General features: G+C 43.8%; 4 protein-coding genes across 7 annotated transcripts in view; 2 read left to right on the top strand and 2 right to left on the bottom strand.

Annotated features, from left to right (window-relative positions):
- LOC109516020 (pleckstrin homology domain-containing family G member 3-like) overlaps positions 1-10,707 on the top strand; it is a 30,291-nt gene extending 19,584 nt beyond the window's left edge. For 2 of the 3 annotated variants that reach the window (XM_019870183.1, XM_019870184.1), the window contains exons 4-19: positions 506-606; positions 1,884-1,953; positions 2,039-2,085; positions 2,179-2,329; positions 2,413-2,544; positions 2,657-2,839; positions 3,072-3,164; positions 4,053-4,139; positions 4,225-4,255; positions 4,439-4,540; positions 4,834-4,866; positions 5,593-5,603; positions 5,710-6,057; positions 6,710-6,808; positions 7,413-8,802; positions 9,226-10,707. In XM_019870183.1, coding sequence (XP_019725742.1) covers positions 506-606; positions 1,884-1,953; positions 2,039-2,085; positions 2,179-2,329; positions 2,413-2,544; positions 2,657-2,839; positions 3,072-3,164; positions 4,053-4,139; positions 4,225-4,255; positions 4,439-4,540; positions 4,834-4,866; positions 5,593-5,603; positions 5,710-6,057; positions 6,710-6,808; positions 7,413-8,802; positions 9,226-9,872 — 3,525 coding nt within the window. In that variant the 3' untranslated portion in view covers positions 9,873-10,707. The remainder of the gene's footprint in view (positions 1-505; positions 607-1,883; positions 1,954-2,038; positions 2,086-2,178; positions 2,330-2,412; positions 2,545-2,656; positions 2,840-3,071; positions 3,165-4,052; positions 4,140-4,224; positions 4,256-4,438; positions 4,541-4,833; positions 4,867-5,592; positions 5,604-5,709; positions 6,058-6,709; positions 6,809-7,412; positions 8,803-9,225) is intronic. The other variant, XM_019870185.1, reaches the window with a different exon arrangement.
- A 335-nt stretch (positions 10,708-11,042) lies between these two features.
- On the top strand, positions 11,043-18,781 carry xgb (x globin). Its single transcript, XM_019870190.1, has 5 exons — positions 11,043-11,879; positions 15,481-15,588; positions 16,938-17,058; positions 17,552-17,632; positions 18,580-18,781. The coding sequence occupies exons 1-5, from the start codon at positions 11,701-11,703 to the stop codon at positions 18,694-18,696; spliced, it is 606 nt and encodes a 201-aa protein (XP_019725749.1). The 5' UTR covers positions 11,043-11,700; the 3' UTR covers positions 18,697-18,781.
- A 447-nt stretch (positions 18,782-19,228) lies between these two features.
- srp14 (signal recognition particle 14) lies at positions 19,229-21,109 on the bottom strand. Its single transcript, XM_019870191.1, has 5 exons — positions 20,977-21,109; positions 20,318-20,390; positions 19,935-20,047; positions 19,820-19,852; positions 19,229-19,553 (listed from the first exon to the last, which is right to left on the bottom strand). Exons 1-5 carry the CDS (start codon positions 20,998-21,000, stop codon positions 19,464-19,466), a joined length of 333 nt encoding a protein of 110 aa, XP_019725750.1. The 5' UTR covers positions 21,001-21,109; the 3' UTR covers positions 19,229-19,463.
- Positions 21,110-21,362: 253 nt separating this feature from the next.
- pld4 (phospholipase D family member 4) lies at positions 21,363-25,738 on the bottom strand. Of its 2 annotated transcripts, XM_019870189.1 has the most exons (12): positions 25,619-25,738; positions 25,481-25,547; positions 25,291-25,421; positions 24,179-24,362; positions 23,979-24,099; positions 23,778-23,905; positions 23,513-23,713; positions 23,264-23,403; positions 22,150-22,315; positions 21,911-22,007; positions 21,594-21,833; positions 21,363-21,374 (listed from the first exon to the last, which is right to left on the bottom strand). In XM_019870189.1, coding segments are annotated over exons 1-11 (1,440 nt in total). In that variant the 5' UTR covers positions 25,621-25,738; the 3' UTR covers positions 21,363-21,374; positions 21,594-21,630. The 2 variants fall into 2 exon arrangements, with proteins under 2 accessions (XP_019725748.1, XP_019725747.1); XM_019870188.1 differs by lacking the exon at positions 21,363-21,374 and having other exon boundaries at positions 21,417-21,833.
- Positions 25,739-26,165: the final 427 nt, after the last annotated feature.

Genomic DNA, 26,165 nt, shown 5'->3' with positions numbered 1-26,165 from the left:
TAGAACTGCAACCACCGAGCCTCCCTATCTCCCACACTTTGCTAAAGGTCACATGTGCGTGGTGCTCTCATTGTGGAGGAATCCACACCCATAAAGCTTGTGCGCTTCTTTCAGTTGTGAGATGGGAAGTGCGCTCGATGACTTTTTGGGCTGTCTTTGCATCAGGGTGTCAGGACAAATTGCTGGTATACTCTTTTAGTTGGTCTCCACATGTGTATGTTTGTTTCATGTGCATGTTCCCCGTTATATGTTTGTATGATATATCGAAAATATTTCAAATTGTCATAATAATAATTACTGATTATATCAATGAAAATCAAATAACATCCGATAACAAGTGATGTTGTCTTCCAAGTAGGCTAGATAAAACCTGCGCTCCCTTGCTCCCTCTTGTGGTATAAATCTGCAAGTGTAAGGATTATACTGTACTGTGTGAACTTGTCAAATTTCAACCTAAATCGACATTATTTGTGATGTGACCCCCGTCTCCACCACTGTGTTCCAGGACTATTTGGCTCACATTATCGATACAAGCAACCTTCCCATACGACCAGAGCAAGTGTGTTCTCTATTTGGAAATATTGAGGACATTTATGAATTCAACAGGTATGTTCTCTCTTCTGTAACCATACCGACGTGCATTTTTGCTCTGCATGATTTTACTCGGAACTCAAGAAATGGCTCAATGAAGAGAAAAAAAAAGCATGAACTCATTCAGTACCAGCCAATTCTAGATCAAGTCTGAAAATACGTTTAAAAATGTCTTTGGGAGTGAATGAGTTAATTCCCCACACTGTTATTCCCTCTGTAGCATTTGTACTGATATGTAATCTTTTTAGTTTGATAACCAAGCGTGGGAATAATATGATTATATCCAATTTGCCTTTAATTAGGTGCTGATATTTCACCCAGTGACTCCAAGCGGGCACCACAGACACTAAACGCAATTCATGTCAGCAGGTGGTGGCCCTTGCTGAGCCCACTTCTTGCCAAAACACACATTAACATTCCCCAAATAGTGAGCCGCTCCTCTGGTAATTCCGCAGAAGCCTAAAAAGTGTAGCATTTTAATAGCCATTTAAAATGGCATAGAATGATTTTTGTTTGGTATGTTCTTCCTGTTTTCCCTTCTAAAAGGAAATTCCACTTGCTTCACAGTCAGCGTTCAACTGACGTTATCGTCACAAATTAAAAAAATATGTCTTTGCTTTTGTTTTTTCCCTCTTGGGTTCTTTTCAAAATGTCATGATGATGCAACAAGGTTCATTCTCAATACACATCCATCCATTTTCCGATCCGCTTCATCCTTACTCGGGTCGCGGAGGGTGCTGGAGCCTATCCCAGCTAGCTTTGGTCCAGTAGGCGGTGTACACCCTGAACTGGTCGCCAGCCAATCGCAGGACACACATAGACGAAAAACCATTCGCGCTCACAATCACACCTCCGGACAATTTGAAGTGTTCCATTAACCTGCCATGCGTGTTTTTCATCGTTTGCCCTGCTCAAAATCACTTCAGATGTGTGTGCTGTATTGACGCGGTCATGATGCGTGGTCTAATAAATTTCCTAAGCACTGTGTATGTTTCTTAGGCCATGGATTCTTATAACAGATTTGAAACGTGTTGGGATGCTCCTTTTATGAGCTTTCAAATCAAGTCCAACCTGGCTTGAGGCTCAGCTTCACTGCAATCAGGCTGCTGAAGTATTTTACAGTGTGCACTGCCCACTAGTGGCCACAAAGGGCATCTCATGATATTTTTGAAACGTTAGGGAGTCTTAATAAGTACTTGACTGACAAATAGGCACTCATGTATGAATTCCTTTTCAATAATACGTTTATGTTCCAGCGCTCATCATTTTGTGGTCATCTGCATCTCTTTCAGTGAGCTGCTGCAGTCGTTGGACATGTGCGACAGCGACCCCGTGGCCATTGCCCAATGCTTTGTAGATAAGGTGAGTGGTCTCATCCTCCTCACAAGGTTTTTCAGGAAACAGGCGGCTGCACGTATCACGGGATTGTTTCTCTTTGGTTCCCCAGAGTGAATATTTTGAAATCTACACCCAATATTGCACCAACTATCCAAAGTAAGAGTTGCAAACGTAACAGCTTGAGATATGATTCCCTGGAGATATGATCATGTTGGAGCTCTGACAATCATCTTTTAATAAATCCTCTAGTTCAGTCGCAGCACTAACTGACTGCATGAGGAGTAAGACCTTGGCAAAGTTCTTCAAGGATCGTCAGGCTGCTCTGAAGCGTTCGCTTCCTTTGGGTTCGTTCCTTCTTAAGCCAGTGCAGAGGATCCTAAAATATCACCTGCTGCTTCAGGTAAAGACTCTCTTCGGCACTCCTTCTTCTTCTTTGAAATACCGTGCCATGTTGTCCTTCATCCTTTTTTTGACCAATCAAAGGAAATTGCGAAACACTTTGGCCCAGACGAGGCGGGCTATGAGGTGGTCCAGGAGGCCATAGACACCATGACAGGGGTGGCCTGGTACATCAACGACATGAAGAGGAAACACGAACACGCTGTCAGAGTGCAGGTTTGCCTACAATTACAGCGCACAAACACAGTAACGTGTGAGACGAATGTTAACGCTGCAGTTTACAAGTTGAGCGGCTTTTACAGTTTTGTTTTTTTATGTGGAAACGCAGGAGATCCAGTCCCTTTTGATCAACTGGAAGGGTCCTGACCTGACCACTTATGGCGAGCTGGTGCTGGAGGGGACCTTTCACGTCCTGCGGGCAAAGAACAGTCGTACACTCTTCCTGTTTGAAAAGATGCTCCTCATTACCAAAAGAAGAGGAGAGCACTACGTCTACAAGACGCATATCTCAGTATGTGTGTGTTTTTTTTTTTTTTTTAAATAACTACCATTAACTTATAACTACCGGTAATGTATTTTCAAAGTTTCGCAGTAAGGACATATTGCAAAGTATTATTTATCATGATTTACTTTCCAGACATAGTCTTACTAAATTCTCATGAGAGCAGACCATGTTCAGTTTAGCGGCCTTTTCTTCTTGCGTAATCATAAAGCATCCATATTACTGTGATTTTTTTTTTTAGTGTTCCACCTTGATGCTACTTGACAGTGCGAAGGATCCCCTGCTTTTCAGCGTTATCCACTTCAGGCATCCAAAGCAGCCCCATACAGTGCAGGTAAGCGTTGGACTATAGAACGGCCTCAATTGTCCCATGACAAATAGCGTGTCAATCTCGTTTGAGACCTTACGATTGGTATTGCAACTACCAGTCCATTCCGGACTTCAGTTTTTTTCTCGAGACCAATGAAGAGGAATTTTCGAGACAGAGTGCAGACTTAAAACGAATAAAATAAAGTAAAATGGAGCATTTTCAAAAAATAAAACGACTGGAATAAAAGTTGACAAACCACTTGTCAAACTACACGACCTTTTTTTTTTTTTTTTGGGTCGTTCACATGCTGTCAGGCCACCAGATAAATACCATTCTGTGTCTTAGACCGGGCAAAGTGTCACTCTACAAGTCCTTCACTTTCCAAAATCGGCAGCCGGCTCCAACTCAGGCTACTTTTGGTTCGTCTGACGTTGGTGGAATTTAATTTGTCCGGGGGGGCAAAGCAAAATAACAACGAACTAGAATGGAAAACCCCAAACTCTTGTAACTCTGCTCCTGAAGACGGAAATCTTATCGTCACAGCTGAAGGTGCTTCAAAAAAAAAAGTGTTACATTCTTGAAGTTGTCCATACCAGCTTGTCTGTTCCCCCCAAGTAGATGCCGTATGGTTCTTTTTCACTATAATTGTAATATATTGTACAACAAATTGTATAACAAATAACTGTATTGTTTCTTAAATGTTTTGACACTGTTTATCACTTACTTTTATTTGTTTACTCAATGAAAAATAGGGCTGAGTCTTCACTTTCTTAATCTACTTTATTTTTAAGAATGATCACTGTAATACACAGTTTAGGATGCTGCTCGTGGGCTGCATTGTGTTTTGTGTCGCTCGGGCCGGAATGCGTCATCCGTATCTTTAATAACACGGACAAGGGCCTGTTGTTGTAGGCCAAATCTGTCGAAGAGAAGCGTGTCTGGGCCCATCACATCAAGAGGCTCATTCTCGAGAACCACAACGCCATTGTTCCGCCAAAGGTACACAACAATGCGCATTCACTGTATAACTTCATCTCTTTCCAACCACGTTGTGACAAAACGTTGTCATCCCTTCAAATTTTAGGCAAAAGAAGCTATCGTGGACAATTCTAACGGTGAGTGTGATCGTAAAATCACAAAGTTAACCCTTTTGGGGACAGCGGTTACTACAGTGGACAGTTTATCATGTTATCAGGTTACGGGGCGCATGAAAGGGTGAATTTATATTCTGCGTCTATTTGTCTTGGAAACCAATTCAACAAAAAAAAATGTGTAGTGACCATCATCTTCCTACGTAGGTCTTGGGAAGTACCACTGTAGTCCAGAGAGGGTGAAGAAAGCCGATTCCTACCAACCAGATGACTTCCATCTTGCAGGATGGAATGGGAGGAGGAGATCAGGTAAGATTGCAGACCCCATTTTGTACCCGTCAAGATATCAGATATTCACACATATTCGTATATTGGGGTGGCGTGGCTCACTGGTAGCGTGGTATATTTCCCAACCCAGAGGTTGTTGGTTCGGTGCTGTGTCACCAGTAGGTGAATGAGGTGACAATGCGAAGTGCTTTGTGTACCCAAGGTAGAAAAACGCGACACAAGGGACTGCCCATTTACCATTTCACATCAACAGTCAAGGTGTTCAGTCATTTTTTCATTCATTGTCTTTTTTCCCCCCCCCCCATCTCTTTTAGAACCTGCTAAACAAATTATAAAAAGTACAAAAGGTCAGTATGTCGTTTACCTCATATTTGTCAAAAGTAGCTTTGTCATGTCGATGCAAATGTTGCCTACTGGCCCACAAAGCCATCTTAACGGTTTTGGTTCGCCTCTTCAAATTGCCAATCGCACTTCTGCTTTGTTTGCGCACAAAGATGGCTGCTAACCAGATCAAAAGACACACTCGCGCTCCCACGCCACTGGCCTCACCCTTAATGACGTTCATTAAATGGCGTTGGCGCAAGGCTTCGTCCTCCACCGTTTTTTTTTTTTTTTTTTTTTTTTTCAACAGGCATCAGATCAGCTCACATTTGTTGTAATGGAAAAATCATGATGCAAGACAGAAAAAAAAAACCCTTGTATTCTTGTCCCGTGGTTATCGTCAGTTGCTCCCAGTTTACATCCATTTTGCACACAGATGTAATGACGTGGTCCTTTTCATGTCAACCTCGCCATCTCGGTGAGGGAGTTGTTCATCACACAACAACCTGGATAATTGCATCATGTTCACTTTGAGAGAAAGGAGGGTTTGTAATTGACATTTATCTAATCACAAGGCCTCCCGTGAGTCTGGTCGCCTCACTCGCCCTGCTTGCGTCCTCCCGGCTGTAATTGCACAAGATGCATGTGATACTCGGCTTAATTGCGCATGAAACATTGAGCTTGAGTATATCGGGACACCATCATTTGTTAATGACTGCTTCTCTTATGTTTTCTCCCCGCTCTCCTTACAGATGTTCTGAAGGTAAGTTTCCAATACATGTGTTCCCAATCTCATCCATAGTAGTGTGCTGTGGTAAGAAATCGTTTGCATCCTGTCAAACGAACCACGTCTGTGCCCTCAAACACAGCATGCAGAGAGTGAAAGTGCCCTGCACCCGACTCAGCCGCAAGTGTCCCCAAGTGTCAGGACGCAGACCTCCAGTCTAAGCGACCCCTCGGATGAGAGGCCCTCTGCGGAGGACGCTGCGCGGCAGCAAAGTTCTGCTCCGGCAGAAGTGCGCTCCTCGTCATTCGAGGACGGTCTGAAGCTGCCGATGACGGAAGCGGAAAAAAGGGAGGATGAGGAGGGAGACGGTTACAAGGAGGATTTACTGATGGGGGACGACCAGGTAGCAGACTTTGCCAGCTCGGTGTTGGCAGCCATCTCCTGCTGGCACTATCGAGCCCGGGCTTTGCTTTCTTCTCACTTCACAACGGTGAGGGTTTCCAGCCACCCACGGCTTCCGCGTTTCCTGCTCCATTCCGCTTGCTCACCGCTGCACTCGACCCCTCTTTTCGCCCACGGCGGCCCGCGTCCCACTCTGTCTGTACGTCCGCATCCCACTAACAGCTGCGTGCGCGCCATGCACGATGAATGAGTCAGTTTGTATTCATGTTGCGGTGGGCTGAAGCGCTCCCGTGCTGGTCGCTGTGAACCACCGAGGTGCGACGTGCTGGTTTTGTTCTGAGTTTGCACGGCTCGATGTCTGCCTGCCTTGGTTTTCTGTTTTCCTCCTGCTTCATGTCTAGTGTCAGCATGCTGCGTTTCTTAATTGCGCAGAAATTAAATTGGTGTCTTCATTTGCATCGCAACCGTCGGCCGATTGTGTCCCGCTTGACTTCAAAGGTTCATGCAGCCACCATGTTCAACAATCGTAATCGCGCAAGATTTGGTTGCTCTTTGAGAAACATTTTCCCCTCCCGGGTTTTCCCTAATCACCTCCAGTGTTGCAGCGCAGCGGATTCTCAACATGTGTCGTTTCATTTGAAAGGCTTCACATTTTTCAAAGGCTATTTCAAGACAACAAATGTTTCTACTGCTGAGCACCGCCTCCATTTTAAAAAAAGATTTTGATATGACTCTTTCAGGATGAAGAACTCGGCGATCTCGCTCAGCTGACCGACACGCCCAGAAAGGAGACCCGAGAACCCCCCAGCCTTGAAGCAAAACCGCAAGAACCTGGCTCGGTGAATAAGTGCCCGCTCATTCACTGCTACAATAGACAGCCTAGGACATCGAGTTGAGCAGGAGCACCGCATTTCACTGAGGCCCGTTCAAATCGCGTGGTGCGATTGTATTAGGACCTGCTCTCCTGCAGTCTACACTGAGATTAGATTTCAGGTCCAACTGCGGCTCTGAAATGAGGCGGGGCTCTCACTCTACTGAGCAGAGTGCACATCAGACTTATTTTCTCGGGAATTATCTCCAAATTGCACAGCATGCACTTGAAAATAGCAGTTGACTCCTCGAAAAACAAGGTTTGGTCATCCTCATCGAAGTCGGTCGGGCTTCTGAATGTAAACGCAAACGCATCATCAAGTTGCAGATAGTTTTGATTGGACTGCTTAACTCATTCACTCCCAAAGACGTATTCAGATGTCTTTTCAGACGCCACACATTTAATCCCAGCTCCTCGTGTTATATTGACTGTACTTGAAAAGCCATTTTCAGACCCTTCCAGACCACATTAAGATAATGGCAAGTGCAGAGTGCTTTCCGTCTTTCTCCAGCTTCCGATGTCTAATTGCGTCCCTTTTTTGGTATATTTCTTTTTATTTTGTGATATTTCAGGTCCATTTGGAAGAGCTGCTCCCTTCAGACTGTCTCACTCCAGCAAACATCGTCCATCAACAGCCCGAGTCATCGGTCTGCCCCTCCCCAGCGCCAGAGGCCGTCACTCTGGAGTCCGTTGAGACCTCGAGAGAAGCCGGTGAAGAAGAGGGGGGAGGGAGCGACTCGTCGGGTCTTCAAGTGGAGGAAACGAGTGCGCCGATGAGTAGCGAGCTCTCCGAGGAGGAGGAGGAAGAAGAAGAAGAGGTGGTGGTGGTGGCCGGGAATCAGAGCATCCTACCGTGTTCCGTGTTAGATCAAGCGAGTGTCATCGCCGAACGCTTTGTCACCGACCTGTCCCGGCGCAACAGCCTGGTCTCTGAGGATCTGGGCTCTCTGGCCTGCTCCTCACCCTTGACCCCTAATGAAGTCTTCATAAGCCCTTCCACCTGCACGGACTCTGAAGAAAAGTGCCAAGAGTCGCCCACCGTGTCGCCCTCTGAGCCGCAGGTGACCCCTGAGACCGAGCCGTCCGCGCGTGAACCCGCCCTCACTGAGGGGGAACGTCGGTCCACCCTCTCCAAACAGGATCTCCTCCTGATCCACAAGGTAAGGAGATACTACGAGCACGCCGAGCACCAAGACGCCAACTTCAGCATCAAGCGCAGGGAAAGTCTCTCCTACATCCCAGCGGGTCTCGTCAGGCATTTGAGCCGACAACTTAACAATATTCCAGACCAGCACGCGGTCCCGGTCCACAGGAAAGTCCTCTCCCGTTGCAGGCCTACTTCTTGGTCCGTGTTTGACCTTCCGGGCTTGGACCAGAGTCCAAATGCGGACATTCACCCAAAGGCTCAACCGCAGAGATCAGAGGAAGTGAAGACGAGATCGCCTAGTGTCACGGATTCTTCTACCACAGATGAAGACTTCCGACCGTCATCGGAGATGATCAAAGTCTGGCAAGACATGGAGTCCGAGGAGGAAGTCCAGCAGACTGCAGGAGAGAAAACGACGTTCTTTGAGTGTTTGGACTCTTCGAAACGTAAACTCAGAAAGCAAACATCTCTGATTGTAGAAGAGAGTGAAACGAGTCCCTCATCCGATGATTCAAATGCACTCGCGGAAGAGACGGACTCCGCTCAAGACTGCAAGCAGCTTCGAACCTTCATGACTCAAGGGAAGAGCCTGGTCCAGCTTCCCAGGCTCATTAGCTTCAGAACCAGCGTTGACGAGGACCAGATCTTACAGGACATGGGCAAGATGAAGAATAAGGTCTTCCAACTGGCACGGCAGTACAGCCAGCGCATCAAAAACAACCGGCCTATGGTCTGGCAGAGGAACCGGGAGCCCTCCACTCAACAAGGATTCAAGAACATGCCCGCTGTCCTTGAGGAGAAGCTCAAGAAAAAAGGTAGATTCGATTTTTTGAGGGTTCTTTTCTGAAAAACTTTACGATCGGGCTTCTTTCCACTCTCGGCCACTTTAAAAACTCATGAGAAAGCCAAAAGATTGTTGTCACATGTACTTGCCAGAAATTCCTGCCGTTTCGACATTGAAGCGTGCCTCCCTTACTATTTTCTTCTCTTCATCAATCATCAGTTTGAAAGAGACATCTGTGCACTTTTGGGCCATATATTGTCCACTCAATGATGTTGATATTTAGTGCCTTGGGAATTCTTTTGTATCCGTTTCTCTGTAGACCATGATTGCTTCTGAAAGACGCAAGTCCAAAACTTGCAAGAAAAGCTCACCCACTTGCAAGTCGGTCCGGCACATCTCCCTGTGCTCGGTTTATGGCAGCAGACTCAACTCGTGTGCTCAACCATGTGTGCAGGTAAACCCAACCTGAAACTGCCCTTGACCGCTTGTGAACCGATGGTCATCCATGAGGTCAATACACCAAGTCCGCTCCAGACTCCGAGTTCTGCAACCAGCTCCCGCAGCGCGCTGACCGACCCGCAAAGCCCTCAGTTGGAGAATTTCCACTGGCCCGATGTCCAAGAGCTGCGCTCCAAATACAACCCCAGCAGACCTGACACCGACTCCTCAAACGACACATCGGAATGTTCTCCGGTCAAGTGCAATTGCTGCTCTCGCACGGACTCTCATCAAGACCTGACGCAGTGTTCAGTGGCAAAACCCGAGACCTGGTACAAGGAGCGGGCGGAACAAGACTGGCCTCGGCCCCGGTCCAAGCTGCTGTGTCGGTGGGGCTCGCTGGAGTACATGCTTGGATCCCTGCCACTCCATGAAGTGCAGAACCTGCAGGAGCCCGTGCGGACCTGCTGTCAGAGCAGTCCGCCGTCTCTGACCGCCGCGCGATGCAGCGTCCTCGCAGAAGGAGACGAGCAACTGGAGGACAGCTCACGATGTCCCGGCAAGTCAACTGCTCAGAGTTCAGCCAAGACGTCAGAAAGTCATCTGGTGAGGAGCTTACGGGAGAAGTTCCAGAGCTTGAGCACCAGCTCGTCAACATGTTAACTGCTAATATTTATCTTCACTAACCGTGAGTTTGTGCACCCTGTCTGTGCAGTGCAGTCCACATTGGACTCACCCAGTGCTGGTTTGTGAAGGGATGTTCTTGGTCCGTGCAAGGTCTTAAAAGAAAAAAAAAAACTGTGTGGCAATATTTGTACATTTGGGACTTTTCCTATCTCCTTGGATGTAAATGTGTTAATTGACCCCTCGTTAGGATCAGTACTATGATGATGATGATAGGCTTCCGTTTAATTCTCACTCACTGTTGGGTTTTAATACGATCACTATTAAAGCAAAACAAGTTGCTGTGGGAAGAAGATTACCTCAACTAAGCTTACCGTGCACCAAAGACTTTCTTTCGTGGGTTGTAAATGTTAAAATCCTGTTGTGACAGCAGTCATTTGACTAATTACAGCTGTTTTCATGCATCACTGGAGCTTTATTCTTTTCCTCAAATGTTTATTTTTAATTGAGTAATATTTATGAAGCTGCATTTGGGGGCAAGCGGAGGCATGTAAATAGCGACTGTATAAACTCCTTTGGAAAGCTTGCTATTCCAGAAAGACTACTTGAAATTTGCCATATTTGCAACGAAAAGAGAAATGGTGCATGGCCGCTGATGTCATGGACTGATGCGCGTACAGTATTTACGTGATGTATGTAGTCCACATCTGTGTGAGCCGTCTTTATTTGAGAAGACGGCATTCGGCATGAATAAAACCCGATTTTGTAATGGTCACAAATGCACCCACTGCTGTATGCATGAATCAGTACGAATGCATCGTATACAAAATGGAGGAATACTGTAGTTGTGAATACAATAGCCCTTTGCCTGACTAGTTCATTTTGTCATATGCTCATTTACATATTACATTTTGACACGGCTCTGTTATAATGTTTCATTACTGTTATATGTCACGCCTGAGGTTTCTTGGTGACACAGTGGGCAACATGGTGCAGCGGTCCAGGGTTCGATTTCCCCCTCCAGTCTCCCTGTGTGGAGTTTGCACGTTCTCCCCGTGCCAGCGTGGATTTTCCCCGGGTACGGGCACACTTTCACATGGATGCAGCCTCCTCAGATCTTTTGATACCTCTGGTTTCCTCTCACATTCCAAAAACATGCATGGCAGGTTAATAGAAGACTCTTAAATTGTCTGCGTTTGTGAGCGCGAATGGTTGCCGTCTATGTGTAACCTGCGATCGGCTGGGAACCACTTTAAGGTGTACACTCAGTTACCGCCGGATTTACAGTTTTACTTTTTATTTTAATGTATTCGCGGCGTACAAGTGCTTGACAAGGAATATAGGCTACACGGCGCATACGCGTAAATGCGAGTGACGCGGCAAGCGGTATTAACGGAACAACGTCGTAAGGCCGAGGACTCCCTGTATACTAGAAAGTACGTACAGTATTGAGAGTTTGGACGCTAATAGGGACGGCATAAAATATAGAAACATGCGCGTGTGCGTGCAGGTGAGCCGCGCAACACCGCGAACCAGACAACCCCAGTTTTGACTCCATATTGCCTTCAAAAGACGAGCGTCAAGTTTGCAAACAGTAGTTAGAGCGACACCGGATGTTCGCGCGAAGCAGCCATCACCGTAAAAGCGCTCCGTTCTCTTCTCACTTCGTATATTTTATTTTGACGTCTGTCATATCGGCTGTCTGTAATTGAGCGACAACCAGCACGGACCAAACTACAGGCGCGCACTACGCCGCCAAATGACTGCAAGCAACAGCACGGATATTCTTCTGCTGGCTATCATTTATTGTAAACTCTTTTTCGTACTTTTGGAGCGGGGAAAAAACAAATTTTATTTTTTATGAAGAATGGGCTGTGCAATATCTGGCTTGGCTGAAACTGCAGATTTGGGAGAAAAGAGCACTCGCGATGCTGGTGGAAGGGGAGGAGAAGCACATCCCAGCCAAGACCAGATTGACATGATCAAGGAGTCGTGGAAAGTTATCAGGGACGACATAGCGAAAGTTGGCATCATAGTGTTTGTCAGGTAAGGCTGGTGACACTTTTGTTAAGGTATTGTTGCATGCGCGTAAAATTGCAGAATTCAGATCACATACGATGAGTAAGCGTTCACCCATTCAGGGGCACACTCACATGGATGCAGCCTCCTCAGGTCTTTTGATACCGTCAGATTTCATTTATATTAACTGAATTCAAAGAACAAATGTAGAGTTGAATTGAATGCAAATTATAAAAGTATCTGTCTTTTCAGGGCTGCACACTAACTTTTTTTCAACTAGGAGCACAGTGGCCCCACACCTGAAATTTCAGGGGTTCAAGTTGGAAATTTAGGGACGCACACCTTATATGGACTTGCGTAGGAAATATTTACTCCCCCTATATCCTCTGTGTCACTGGTAAATGTGCTGAAGTGATTTGTTAGCAACAGAAAATATTCAATAATTGACTCAAATTTGACATCTGAAATATACCTGTATATACACATTTGATTTGCTTTAATGACCCCAATGAAGTGATGCGATGGGCCAAATCTGCCCCCGAGTCCTTGATTTCGTCACCTGTGATTTAAAGTCTCCAGTGAAGTGAACCTTTGCTGCATGTTTCTGGAATATCTATTTGGAGAAAGCAAGCACGGGGAGAACATGCAAACTCTTGATTCAAGATTCTAACCCGGAACCTCAAAACTGTGAGGAAGAATTTCAAACCACTTGGACAACAAGTACAGAATCTTGACCTTTAATATAATGGAATGTTCTACAGAAATTCTGAATCATGCAAAATGTTGCCTTCCGTTGGTGACCAATTTTATCGTGTGCTGACCCCCCTGGCTGACATACTGCATCCGAGCCATCATCCGCCATCATGGTGACCCTCCAGTGCACCACTTATCACTCAAAAGCCTGTGGTAATAACAACCCCCCCATCCCCCACCACCTCTTATCACACCATAACGTTATATATAACAATGCACAGCTCCAGCTCCACAGCAGTTTACCATCAATGGCAACAGTAATGTATTGATTTGTGTGTGTGCGGGGGTGTGGGTGGAACTTTAATGGGAAAGGAAGCATGCGACCATTTTATTAGGCCCACCTGCATAAGCTAATGATGCAGGAGAAAAATATTTACAAAGATAATAAGAAATATTAAGTGAATGTTTATTAGTGTGATTGACCATTGAGCTGTTTGTAAGATTTTGAGTGGATCCTGACATTTTGACATGGGTTCGGGAAGACAAACTTTGTAGCGCATAGTTTTTGGAAGCTTTCCTTAACTAGGGAATAAGAGGAGTTGATGTGTGCTTGAGATAATTATAATTATTCAGAATATACGAGACTTTAACGGAATGAATGGGACTAAATCAGAAATTTAAAAATTACCTGGCAACAGTTCAGTTCAACAACTTTATTGTTGACGCTGGCGCTAGCGATGGCTTCGTGTATGGTGTACCGTAAATGTGAAAAGACGTGGTGGATGTTTAGGCCTCAGCTGTAGGATGTAGAGCACAGGGGTCGTAGGTCATTTGGCTTGGAGCCCGATTGTTGCCATGTGTCCCCAGTGTGACCTGAGCGTGTTAGCCTGGGAATGGATGAGCCGCTCGTGGCTACCGCGGAGCCTCGTCGTGACTTTTATTGCAAAAGGAGACTTTTGTCTCCCTCCGCAAAGATGTTTTCTTCTATAGCGTTTCGATGAGACACATGCTTGAACATATGCAGCGGCAATTAAAATTCCATGTGAGCGTTTACAGGGGCACATTGTGCGAAGAAGAGTGAGTCCGTTTTTCAAGAGAGGGGGCGAACCCACAAAAGAGCGGGAGCTTTGTGCATGTTACCAGTGTAATGACAAGGTGAGGGACAAGAGCGTGAATAAAAATTAAAGAGACCAATTTGTGCTATTGTCTGCTCTGAAGTGTGTGTGTGTGTGTGTGTGTGTGTGTGTGTGTGTGTGTGTGTGTGTGTGTCAGAGAAATCGTAAACACATTTTACATCCTCGATGAATGCTGAAAAAAAGCCATTTGCGGATAATTGCGTCTTCAAAGCAGATTTTTTTTTTTCCAAGCAACATGAAAAAATATACAGTACTACAGTCCAGTAGTGTAGAAATAGCAGTAAACATACTCTGACATTATTTCCTCTTTGGTCGTCTCAATCAAAATCTTTTATTATCTTAGATAGTGATGATGCGGCCGGTGAGCATATGTGACCGTCTCACACAATGAATGTGTGCATCATACATCGTCAGTCACCACGTCAGTGATGCATTTTCAGTGCATGACTAATATGAAGAACCACAGCAGGGGAGAAGAAGGATTTCTGATTGGATGGCAGCACACAGGCAGCAAAAGTGGCTTTCAGACCAAGGAGCCCAAGAACTTTGAGTTCCTGATAGCGGGAGTTCCTGGTAAGAATTGTATGTGGCCCATCTACCTGGCGTTCACACAGCGAGTCACAGTTCAGGGTAATGTATTCAAATTACACTGATGACATATCTAGCAGGGGAGAAGCAAACTGTACCGTCCGTGGCAGTAACAAAACAAAACAAAACTTTTTTTTATCTCCTTTTTTCTCTCTCTTGTTTTCTCTTTTTATTCTATCTTTTTTTCTCTTTTTTCTCTTTGTATTCTGTCTCTTTTTATTCTCTCTTTTTTCTCTTTTTTTCAATCTTTTTTTTCTCTCTTTTTTCTCTTTTTATTCAATCTCTTTTTTTCTCTCTCTCTTTTTACAAATAAAACAACCACAGCCAGATCACAGTGGAGTGTGCTTTTGGAAGGCTAAATAAAGGGCAGGTGGAAGATGCTTGTTCAGAGGCAATGGCTGCCACCTGGAAAGAGTTAAATCTATGAGATATCTTTTTTATTTATTTGCCCTTTATCTCGGTCAGGCGGTTGAAAATGTATTCTCATTTGGAATGCCATCCTGGCAGCACAATCTTTGAGGCAATGGTTTAGAATGGATGGGAAACATTTACTAACACAAGAAAAAAAAAATCTGTCATATTAGCCCTCCACCCTTGACGTCGATAAATTATTTCATCATACATTTTTTATAATTCGTCATGCCCAAGAGTCAAAACAGACGCGAAAATCATCAACGCATCACAGATTGTCCCACAGAAGAGACAGCTGCCTGTAATTACGCACATGGCCAGCAGGTGGTTTCGACGAGCGAGGACAGCACGGCGAGTAAAGTGTCGAGTAGAGTTAGCAATTAGCTTCCGGAGGCTGTCGATGCAAAAAATCGGGACAACCCAACAAGGCCCTCAAAGCGTTCCGGTTAGGTACACGAAGACCCTGATGTCTAGGAGGTACTTAGGTAGACCCTGATGTAACCTTCCAGACCAGGAAATATTTTTGTGTGTGAACAAGGGGATTTCACAAACTACCAGGGTACATTCCAGGAAGTTCCAGATTTGGTTCCTGCGGTCTGAAAGCCCCTCATGATTAACAAGGCGAAAGAAGAATACAAAGTGACGCATAATGTCCTTTTGTTTGCCAAACTAGAAGACTGTGGTCCAAGTGAGCAACAAAAGGCGTATTGGGGTTGTTGACAGGCGGAGGAGTGACGATGACAGGCTGCTCCTCTCACAGCGTCACCCATGTCTGCTTGATGCTGTCGTCTTGGTAACAGGCTCTTCGAGACCCACCCCGAATGCAAGGACGTGTTCTTCCTGTTCCGAGATGTCAAGGACCTGGAGAGATTGCGGACCAGCCGCGAACTCAGAGCACACGGACTACGGTAAGTGACATGGTCAGTGTGGTGTATTAACCACTGTGATTATATGTACAGTATGTTGTTAAGACTCACAGACTTCCCCTACTTTGTACAGCCATCTACTGCGCATGCGTGAGAATGTGTGTGATATGTGTGCAACTTCCGGTCGAGAATACATAATAGAAAACGAGTCCGTCTGCCTCGTTGTTGAAGACACCACAGTCAGTTCACCCTGAAGCTAAATTTCATTCACCATACAGTCCCCAAATCCAATGAAGTTGCGACATTGTGTCAAATAAAACCAGACTAAAATGATTTGAAACCTTTCCTTGCTGTATTCAATTGAATACACTCCAAAGACCACATATTTTATGTTCAAACTGACGAACTTTAAAAAAAAAAAAAAGTTACAAGTAATGACTAATTTTAATAAATATTATGTGCAACATGTTTCAAAAAAGCTGGGACAAGGGCAACAAAAGACTGGGAAAGATGCTCAAAATGCTGAAAAAAAAACTTTTCGGAACATTCCACAGATGATCAGGAAACAGTTTCAAGAGGAACGAGTCAGTGGGATGAGTTGTAATTTTTGTCATGTTTATGAATGTGTAAAATAATGAAAAAGCACTTCTAATTGAAGTACATTGTTTTCTTCTGATACAAGAGCGGGTGGTGACTTGGGAAAAGTAAAATGCAGGTTCCACGGTGTGTGCCCTGTCACTGACTGGCGATCAGTTCAGGGTGTAGTCCGCCTTCCGCCCGAAGTCAGCTGGGATAGGCCCCAGCAACTCCACGCGACCCTGTTCAGGATAAGCGGTGTTGAAAATGGATGGTTGGATGCAGGTTCCAGGGTAGCAACAGTTAACAACCACTGCAATTATTACTGTACACTTTCCAACACAATATTTTGGATGCAAAACTAGTTTTTCATCATCGGATTCGAAAAAGAGCAACACTTCTGCGGAAATCACAATTACAGAGTCACTCTCGAACCGTGTCTTATTCTCAAGACGCCACTTTTCCGTGAATGAGACGAAACGTGAAGTCATGCTGCATGCGGCGCAGTACAAGTTGTCAAATAATTATAACGTTCCACTCTAGCGGCTTGCCAGTTTGTCTGAGGCAGCCAATTATTGCCTGCTGAGATAAAGATGCATAAGCTTGCGTGACAGACAGCGGAAACAAGTGCACACACACGCACGCTGGCTTGACTCGCGCAAGTGTGAACTCAATGAATGGATGCGCAATCAAAGGCACGTCGCCATTGGAGCAGCCCAAGCGTGAAATGTCAGCAGGCTTCCACCACGGAGCTGCCGTTTCACTCTCAGATCCAAGTTGATCAGGCAAGATGACTCTTTTCTCCTCTTTTTCAGAGTCATGTCTTTTATTGAGAAAAGCGTGGCCAGGTTGGACCAACTGGAGCGACTGGAGGCTCTGGCGGAGGAGCTGGGAAAAAGCCATTACCACTATAACGCCCCTCCGCAATACTACAGCGTAAGACCTGACTTCTTTCCATCGGAGGGGTGGTCTCGATGCCACATGGCAGGATTCAATGCTGCTGGTCGAGTTTCAACATTTTTTTTTCCAGTTCGTTTGGTGCATTTCTTAGATCAGAATTGAAACTTGTAAAATAATCTGTGCGTTTCTCAAAACTTTTTCGTACTTCGTACAGCTCTCAAAAGTAAATACTTGCGGCGCTGAGAACAACTCAGTGCCATCCGAACGACACGCAACCTGTTCAGGGTGTCCCCGCCGAAGATGGCTGGGAGACTCCAGCACCCCCTTCTTGTGAGGTTAAAGCGGATCAGAAAATGAATGGATGGATGTGTGCAGATTGCTAGTCAATCTTGGCTAGAACCAGTTTTGGTCCGACCAACAGAGGACGCAAAAATAAATAATTGATTACAATTTCGTGAAGGAAATATTTCAGTTGTAGCTCAGTGTTAAGGCCCTGACCGTTCACCATCGTTTCACATTGTCTTGGCAGTATGTCGGAGCAGAATTCATCAGTGCCGTGCAGCCCATCTTGAAGGACAGATGGACCGCTGAGCTTGAGGAGGCTTGGAAGGTGATCACAACTTATAAGACTACAACCACTGTTGGCATTTTTTCCCCGAGCAATGAAAATGTTTCATGTCACGGCAAAAACTGAAAGGTTTGCCATAATATCAAACATGTTTTCTTCTTGTCATAATGCCCAGACTGATCTTGTCATGAGGCCCAGACTGATCTGAAATAGCGGAGATTCACCACCTGACATCAAAGGGTCGAGATGACGTGAGCGCTCAGTGAGTCTGAAACGTCCTTCTGACTTTCAGATTTTAGTCTGAGACTCTGAAAATTGTTCGGTGTGAGCCCCGCAATAATGGTTCATAACCAACATTTTTTGGTGGATTTTGGCCCCCATAAATCAAGAGTCTAAAACCCACCAAACACCAACCAATGCAGCCAAAGTGGACAATCTGTAAAAAAAAAAAAAAAAAATTAAAAACGTGTATAAAGATTGTGGTCATTAAAATGATTTAGCTACAAATACATTGAGCCTGCTTATTTTGCCTCATGAAAAAAAAAATTGATAAACATTTGTTTAGGCACAACTTATAGCGAAGTAATATTCAATGCCCATATCGCATGTTTTATCGCAGCCCTATCTACTACTTTCCTCTCATTCATGGATTTGGCACAATTTTGTGGCCTCTTAATTGTGTTTTACAAATAGCACAAAAAAAAAACCAAAAACAAATTGGTGTTTGGTTTTGTTTTCGAATAGCTTAGAAACAAAACAGGTTAATTTTGAAAAGTGGACACAAAAGATGCAGGGATAGTCAAGTAGGAAAAGCCCAAATAACAGGAAAGATTTTATTAGGATGGAAGCCGCTTTCAGGCCATGAACACTAAAACAATAAATCGGGCAGTAACTGACGTCTTGTGCCATATGACGACAAAATTCTGAAACCGGTTCCAAGTAGCACAGGGTGACTTAATTTGGACTCACCACAGTGTGCTCAATTCCAGACTATGTTCCAGTACGTGACCCGCCTGATGAAGAAAGGCTACGCAGACGAGGACCGAGAGAACCAGGCGGCAGCCTCCCCCAAGGAAAGAGGACACAAGAGGAACACGGCACTATGAGCGGCTCACCAAGTCTTGGTGTACATGTTCGCCCTTTGATTGCAGAATGGACCCAAACACAACAGTGACCTTTTTTTTTTTTTTTTTTAAACAGCACTTTATTGGTCAACTTAAATGCCGCTGCAGGACTGCCACAGCACGCGGCCCCGCTCGCTCGGGATTCTCTGTCCAAACGCGCCTTTCAGTACATCTGAAACTTGTAGATGATTCTGTGCAATTAAAACTCGCAGGCTGAAATCAAATTCATATTTTCAATTAAAGTGAAGCTTTTGACAGAAAATTTTGTTTGACAAAGAAAGAGGGCCATTGTGGCAGCTGAAGGAGGCCCTAACCATTTGACATATTTCATTGCAAAAATAACTGCTTGAAACTCATTTACTAGGATTTTAGCAAAACATTGCCATGCACCCCTTGCGGCAAATTCATACATTTAAAAACATCCACCCCACCCACTCCAAAAAAAAAAAAAAAAGCCAAACATAGAAAGTGACTGCTTTGATGCTCCTAATTTGAACATAAATAGTGAGTGTAGCCACTTGACCAAAATAAAAAAAAGACATCCAACGGTGTTGCTCTTCTCCAAAGTTCGATTTGTGCATTCCAAGAAATCCTCCCAGATGGCACGAAAACAGTCGTCGACGACACAAAATAAAAGTGGTCACTGGGTGGACGAGCACGCATTGTGAGGGGAGACTGACTGTGGTGGGACCCGCTTCCATCGTGTCAGATTCGAACGGGATCAGTTCCTGGGCCTTTGAGCTTGCTGCTCACTGGGTAGCTTTGGTCTTCTTGCTTTTGCTCTTCTTGTCTTTCTTTTTCAATCCGTCGATGTGCGCCCGCAGCAGGTTGGAGTACGCCTGCAAGTGGTTGCTCCCATCAGTGTACATCACGTCGTTTAACATCAAGGACTTCCTTTAATCGCGGCAGGTGGCATTTAATTGACCTAAGGCCGTTAATTGTCTACATACGTAGATTTAATGCAAAATAAATATAAAAAGGCACATTTTGCTCAGGAATGAAAATTTAGTGCAGCGCTACACCCGCCGCTATGATATTACGCCATCTCTCAGTCACCATCAAAGCCACGATTAACGATAAAAGAAATCAAATTGCCAAAACGTACCATCTGAAACTTGATTACTTCTTTGGTGCTCACCTGCAAGACGAAAATGGAGATAACATAGTAAAGCAGGAGGACTAAACACCAATAAGGTATTCAAATTCAACAAAAGGCTCACCACTGTGCTTATTTTCTTCTTGCCATCCGAAGCTCTGAGAAGACATTTATTGTCTGCAGGCTCAAAGGACTCCGAGTGGCCTTTCCTGGGCACTGGCTTGGTCCTCCCGTCATCTGGAGGACAAAATACAGAGGGCCAATGACCACAAAGTGCTTTGCAGGGCTGCATGGAGACAACCCATTTGTTCAGATTCAGTGACCTGTTGTCCCACTGGAAAAAATGCAGGGAACTATCGTCTTCCAAATATAAATTAACTGTTAATCCATAAAACATTTCAAGCATTTCTAGTAGTCATCCACTTTTTCCCCTTGTCACGCTGGCATGACACGTATTGAGTACAATTCATACAATGACATTGGACTGCAAGCAGCAGGCCTACTTACATTTTTTCAAAGTGATGACAACGCTACCGGAGGATCTGCACTTCTGGAACAAACGTGTGAGTTCTGTGAGGAACTACAAGAAACAACAAATCAGCTTTTAATGATTAACTACTCAGGCATTCGCTCACAACACGCATACATACACAAATCTAAATTCTGAGGTCTAAGAAGTTTGTCTCCACGTGTAAAAATCATTAGACGGGAACAATCAGGAACCGACCTACAATTAATTAGCAGTTAATTTCCTATCGTCTGGAAATGTCGAAATGGTACAGTTTTCCCAAATTTGAACTTGCTGGTTGATTAAAAAACTTGAATATTGAATATTGTTGCTTACTAATCTTGGCTTGCAGTATCGTCAATAATGTACCGGCGAAGCAAACAGATTACACAAACATTTCCCGTTTTTCATAACTTCTCTGCAACATTTTCCCGAAAGTAGTTTTTTTTCGGGTATCGCCGTGACTTTAAGATGATGTTTTTCAATTAAAAACAGAAAAAAAAATTGAAAAACATAAACCGCATTTCACTTCATGTCATTGCTCACTTCATGTCACTGACGCTTGCCGAATGAGACTTCTATTAATTGTGTCGGGTGTACGCGTTTACCGAATGCAAATAACGCATACATAACAACCAAAAAAATCGGTGCTGCTTACCGAGTCGTTTTCAAGTAGCACCATATTTGCGACTCTGACGAGACGTAGCGTTAGCTCAGTGGCCGAAAGCTAACAGCTCGATAGATGCACACGTACGACTAGTGCTACTTTCTTCCTCCCCTCAAGCATCTACTTCCGCCAACATCGCATTCGTTTACCACAGCGCCAACTCGTGGCCCGGAGCATAATTGCTTTGTCGTCACAATGAAAGAATGAGACATTGTTTCAGTGTAATTTTCTACATAAAGCAAGAAAATAGTAAAATCAATACATTTGGATATCAAATAATTAGCCGAATACACACACACACACACACACACACACACACACACACACACACACACACACACACACACACACACACACACACACACACACACAGCCACCTACACAGTCCACTGAAAGCAATTCTATATAATGACAACCATTTTCATCCAATGTCACCATATTTTCTGAAAATGTTTATTCCAGGCATCGACACTTTCACTGAAAATACAAAAAAAAAGTTTATTTGTACGTTCATACAAGAAAAACGTAAAACGAAAAGAGAAAACTAACACACCAAATTTATCTTCAAGCAATTTACGTAGACTGCTGATATTAAGATGCAGTTAAACCTGTCTATGTATAAAGAGCCTTTATCCTTTCTCATTCTCATGGTGACAGTGCACAGTCTGCGCGGTGACCGGGTTCAGCGAAGTTCACCGCAAACTCAGAGTACCAGTCCCTGTTGAACACCGCCTGGAGCTGGGCTTGCACGGCCTCTATCTTCCATATAGAGTGAGGTGCATGCTGGGAAATCACGAGACCCACTCCAGCTGTGGTCAGGAAATAGTCACCATCCCAGTTGGACGTGCCTGCATAACATTGATCCCATTAATAATTGATCGCACTCCTGCAAAATAAGTCTCGAAGGCAAAGGGCAGTTACTCACCGATGTAGGCCGCTTTGTCAGTCACCATGTATTTGTTGTGGTTGACTCGACTAAAGGGAATGTTCGTCTGGTTTCCAACAGGCAGGATGTAGAACTTCTAAACAGCAGAAAATAAATAATGAAATTGTTTATCTCAACCCAGGGTTGGTTTAGAAAAATAAATAAATCCATAAATAAATCTGGATTACAAAAAAAAATGAATAGACAAAAAAAACAATCCCTATGCATTAATTCCTTACTATTTGAATGCTGATGTGATCCTTGACACTGTCTAAGGAGGCGAGTGACTGAAGGAAGGGGAGCATTCCTGGAAAGGAGTAAGGCCAGCAGCTGATCAGCATTCGGATCCTAACCCGCCTCTCGAATGCCGCTGCCCTGATGGCATTGTCAATGACGGGCCAGTACCTGGAAGAACAACGCAGTGTGGAAATAAGCCAATAGGTTGATGTATGGGTGCATCTCAATAAATGATAGCCTATACTGTATCTTATAAATCATATGATTTCAGCAGTTAAATTCAAAAAGAGAAGTTTTTCTATAGCCAGATTAGACAAGGGATTCGCTCAAAAACACATGCAAGAAGAAAATACTATTCAGAATGGCACATTCTAACTACTATCTATATTAAAAATAGGTTGATATAATGGTCCAATTTCTTGAGATGTACAGTAGTTTTCAATAGCTTCAAGCATCAAAATCATAAAAACTAAAATCATGAAACATTTCATTCAGATGAAGCAGGGTTATAATAGCTTTGGATTTTTCATTGTGGGTCGTTTTAATTTTGTTTTGACTTTTGCATGTTAAGTTTTGGACGTTTTAATTATTTTTTTACCACATAAGTTTTGTTAGTTTTAGTTTCATTTCTAATAGTTTTAGTTTTAGTTTTATCCATCCATCCATTTTCCGAACCACTTATCCTCACTTAGTTTTGTTTTTGTTTTTTGTTTTTTTTTAATATGGAATATTTGTGGACTGGGAGATTGTACAAACAAAAAGGTCGCTTAGTATTGTGGAAAAAAAAATCTACAATTCTAAAACAACTGTTTGACCTTCTTTCATCCGCATAGCTGAAGAGTAATACAAAAATAAAAATACATTTAAAATAAACCCAGAAAGCTCATGTATGAACTTAAATGACAAAGACAAAAAAAATGTAGCTATAGTTTTTATTAGTTGTATGAATATTACCTGTCACTTTAATGTAATATTTTTTTTAAAGAACCCTTGTTTTTATTTTATTTCAAAATGTTCATTCAATTTTTGGTTGTTTCATTAGTTTTGCTAAACTATAATAATTGGGTCCCACTGTATAGCTCACATTTATATTTATTTATATTTGATGTTGGTCACCTTTTTGGGCGATGAAAGCGTATGCTGGGGGAATAGTCCATGACAGCTACGTCAATGAAGTGTTGAGCTTCCGAGATGATGGAAACAATGGCCTCGAGGTCCCGGGTCCGTGATTCAGGGCAGAATGACGGCGGAGAACTCTTGACGCAAAAGAACAAAAGTCCCCAATATATTTTTTACATGAAGCTGCATTGAGGTCTTTATCGTGGAACAAAAAAAAAAAAACGGGGGACTGAGATAGAAACTGACTGCAATGTAGAGTCTGCTGGTGATGTTATCCTTTTTCACCAAGAGGGGGTGCTCTTTATTGATGTCAGTGTCAAAGCTGGGAGGCCAGGACACCGGCAAGGAACTGTTGTACTCTCCCATCACCCAATAAGACAGGAAGATCTTATAGAGGTCTCTTGCAAGACTGGAGCAGTTGTAGATGACCATTCCCAGTTCCTTTACCTACGCAGCCACACGTGTGGTTAAACAGCTCACACTTCCGCTGTGTTTCATGAAGCGGGTTTACCTGTGTCAGAGCCCTCCAGTCCATGTTGGCGCTACCGATAAATACATGCCGTCTGTCCACTATCCAAAACTTGCTGTGCATCACACCACCTGTCAGGCGTCCAAAATTCACCTCGCGGACGTGAACTCCTGCAGAGGATGAACGTAGGGGACGCTGGTGAGAAACTAGGTACGGTATGTGCTCGAAGCCATCGTGCTCCACCTTTCTCGGCTAGGATCTTTAAGTCAGTGGAGTTTGAGTTGATGGAAGGAAGGCTGGTCACCACTCGGACTGAAACGTTCCTAGAGGGCAGCGATTGAAGTTGCTCGAGGATTTCCCGCCCCTGTTGTTGTCGTCAGAGTCAAGCGTCAGTATGACAGCTGTACAAAGATCTTACCCCATGAGAGATTAATTATACCTACGGGTCTATCAGAGGAAGAGGTGATGTTGGTGTCGTTCCCAGTTAATGTCCAGTAAAAAGAAACCACTTCCAGCTCTTCTGTTGCTATGGAGAGAAGCTCCTTCCAAACTTTCTCCAAAGGGATCCCAAATGTTCCGTTGGCTTTGTATTGCACATGTTGAGGAATGCTCTCCACGACAACCATACTGAAAACATTCAATGCATGCACAGACACTGTTTTAAAATGGTTGGATTGCAAAGTGGTCGGATTTTTTTAATCAATATTTTGTTCCTATTTTTTTCCACATTTATCACCCCCCGTCCCAACATTCATTTCAATTGGCGTCATTTAGCGGTGTTTCCGATCAGGGTTTCGAAACTTGTCTGTAACATGCCGTATATTATGGATAGGGAGAGGCCGGGGACACGAGAATGTATACGGGCTGGTTTCTAATAAGCCTCAGGCTGCAAAATAACTGCTGTGGGTGATCTTTTTTTTTTTGTGATCGGCAATGAAAGGCATCGATCGTGACATGCAAAACGGCCAATCGCGATCGATGCCCGCAGCACCACTTGCGTCAATTATACCTGTATGTAGATTTTTGACTGTATCGGGCAGTAGTGTCAAACTCATTTTAGTCGCGTGGGCCATCTCCCATCAGAGGGCCGTTATGACAGCGAAACCACAAAATTATTACTTGTACACAGCAAATTAATAGATTACTAGTTTTGAAATCAGTCAACAATACATTACAGTGTAACAAATAACGATACCGCCCTACTAGAAAATTCAACCAGAGAAAAATAAAATAAACATTGTAATCCTCGATGACCTTGGAAAATCTTTTCTACGATTACATTTGTTCTTTAATTTTCAATAATATGATTGTTCTCATGCTGTTTAATTGTAAGTTTTGAGGGTTGTCATTACATTTCTTCGCTGAGTGGCAGGGATTTACCTATTACCTAAACTGTAATTCAACATTAACAATCTAATTACAGTTTTGCAAACTTCCAGCTCATTCATACAAATTACCGGTGTTCTGTTGGAAAGAATTTTTCAACCCCTCTTGTAGGTACAATAAAATTGTTTCAGTGACAACTCGACAAGGCAACATTTATTTGGCTTGTTACCTGCACTGGTCCATAGAGACAACGTGATTTTGGGATGCCTGGGGTCCTTCCAGCACAGCAACAGCAAGCAGGATCCCCAGGATGATCATTGTGGCCAAAACCCCAATTGAAGCCACGTAACAGGTTGACTCCTAAAACAAGTTCAATCATACAAAATCAGTATATCGTCAAAGAATTGAGGACAGCATACCTTTTTGTTTTGTTTGTCATGAAGTATACGGTTCGTGGAGATTCTCATCCTTCCATACGTAGTTGACCTAAAGTCCAGAAAGAAAGCAGAATGTTGACTGCGATTTTCTTTTTTAGATAAAATAAAAATGGTACTCACATGAAGCTAATGCATAACGTGCCCCACTTGAAAGAATTCTGCACTTCCTCCTCTTCAGCTTTACTGTACACAGCTCACTTCCCCTTTTTGCTCCCTTTCACTTCAACGTTCAGACCGAGCTTGGAGTAAAAACAACTACAAATCTATCCATATTTTCAAATTCAATTTATTAGAAAAAGACCCTCAAAATCACTTGAGACGATGGCCAAACACAAAACAACACAAATAAGACAACACAATTGCCGATTTGATTCTTGATCAAAGAAACCGTAATGGAACCGATTGACACACTTGCTTTCATTTCAGCTTTGTAAATTTAAAAAGACTTTGGTGGGATTAAAGACACCAATCCCATCAAAGCAGATTAGCAGCAACACATCACACATTCACTTGTAAACAGCTTGCACTCAGGCTGCAAGAAGCATCCTAAACACAGCTTTGTGGCACTTGCAAGAACTTCCCAATCGCGCGCAAAACATGGACCGGGAAGAGGAAGAACATCAAGCTGCTGGTCCACCACGGTGACTTTCATCCTGCTGTCACACGG

The sequence above is a fragment of the Hippocampus comes genome, unplaced genomic scaffold (genome assembly GCF_001891065.2).
Source record: "Hippocampus comes isolate QL1 unplaced genomic scaffold, H_comes_QL1_v1.1 scaffold43, whole genome shotgun sequence".
NCBI lineage: Eukaryota > Metazoa > Chordata > Actinopteri > Syngnathiformes > Syngnathidae > Hippocampus > Hippocampus comes.
Note: the sequence above shows the minus strand (reverse complement) of the source record. Positions and strands in the feature narration are given on the sequence as shown.

Coding starts and splice junctions, on each gene's coding strand:
- pld4 (XM_019870189.1), bottom strand. Junction 24,100..24,178: donor CCTCTTCCTCTGATAGACCC/GTAGGTATAATT, acceptor CGACAACAACAG/GGGCGGGAAATCCTCGAGCA. Junction 22,316..23,263: donor CGCTTTCATCGCCCAAAAAG/GTGACCAACATC, acceptor TTGTTCTTCCAG/GTACTGGCCCGTCATTGACA.
- srp14 (XM_019870191.1), bottom strand. CDS start 21,000: ATGGTGCTACTTGAAAACGACTCG. Junction 20,048..20,317: donor TGTCATCACTTTGAAAAAAT/GTAAGTAGGCCT, acceptor TTTGTCCTCCAG/ATGACGGGAGGACCAAGCCA. Junction 19,554..19,819: donor AAGTAATCAAGTTTCAGATG/GTACGTTTTGGC, acceptor AACCACTTGCAG/GCGTACTCCAACCTGCTGCG.
- xgb (XM_019870190.1), top strand. CDS start 11,701: ATGGGCTGTGCAATATCTGGCTTGGCTGAAACTGCAGATTTGGGAGAA. Junction 11,880..15,480: donor GGCATCATAGTGTTTGTCAG/GTAAGGCTGGTG, acceptor TCTTGGTAACAG/GCTCTTCGAGACCCACCCCG. Junction 17,059..17,551: donor CCCCTCCGCAATACTACAGC/GTAAGACCTGAC, acceptor TTGTCTTGGCAG/TATGTCGGAGCAGAATTCAT.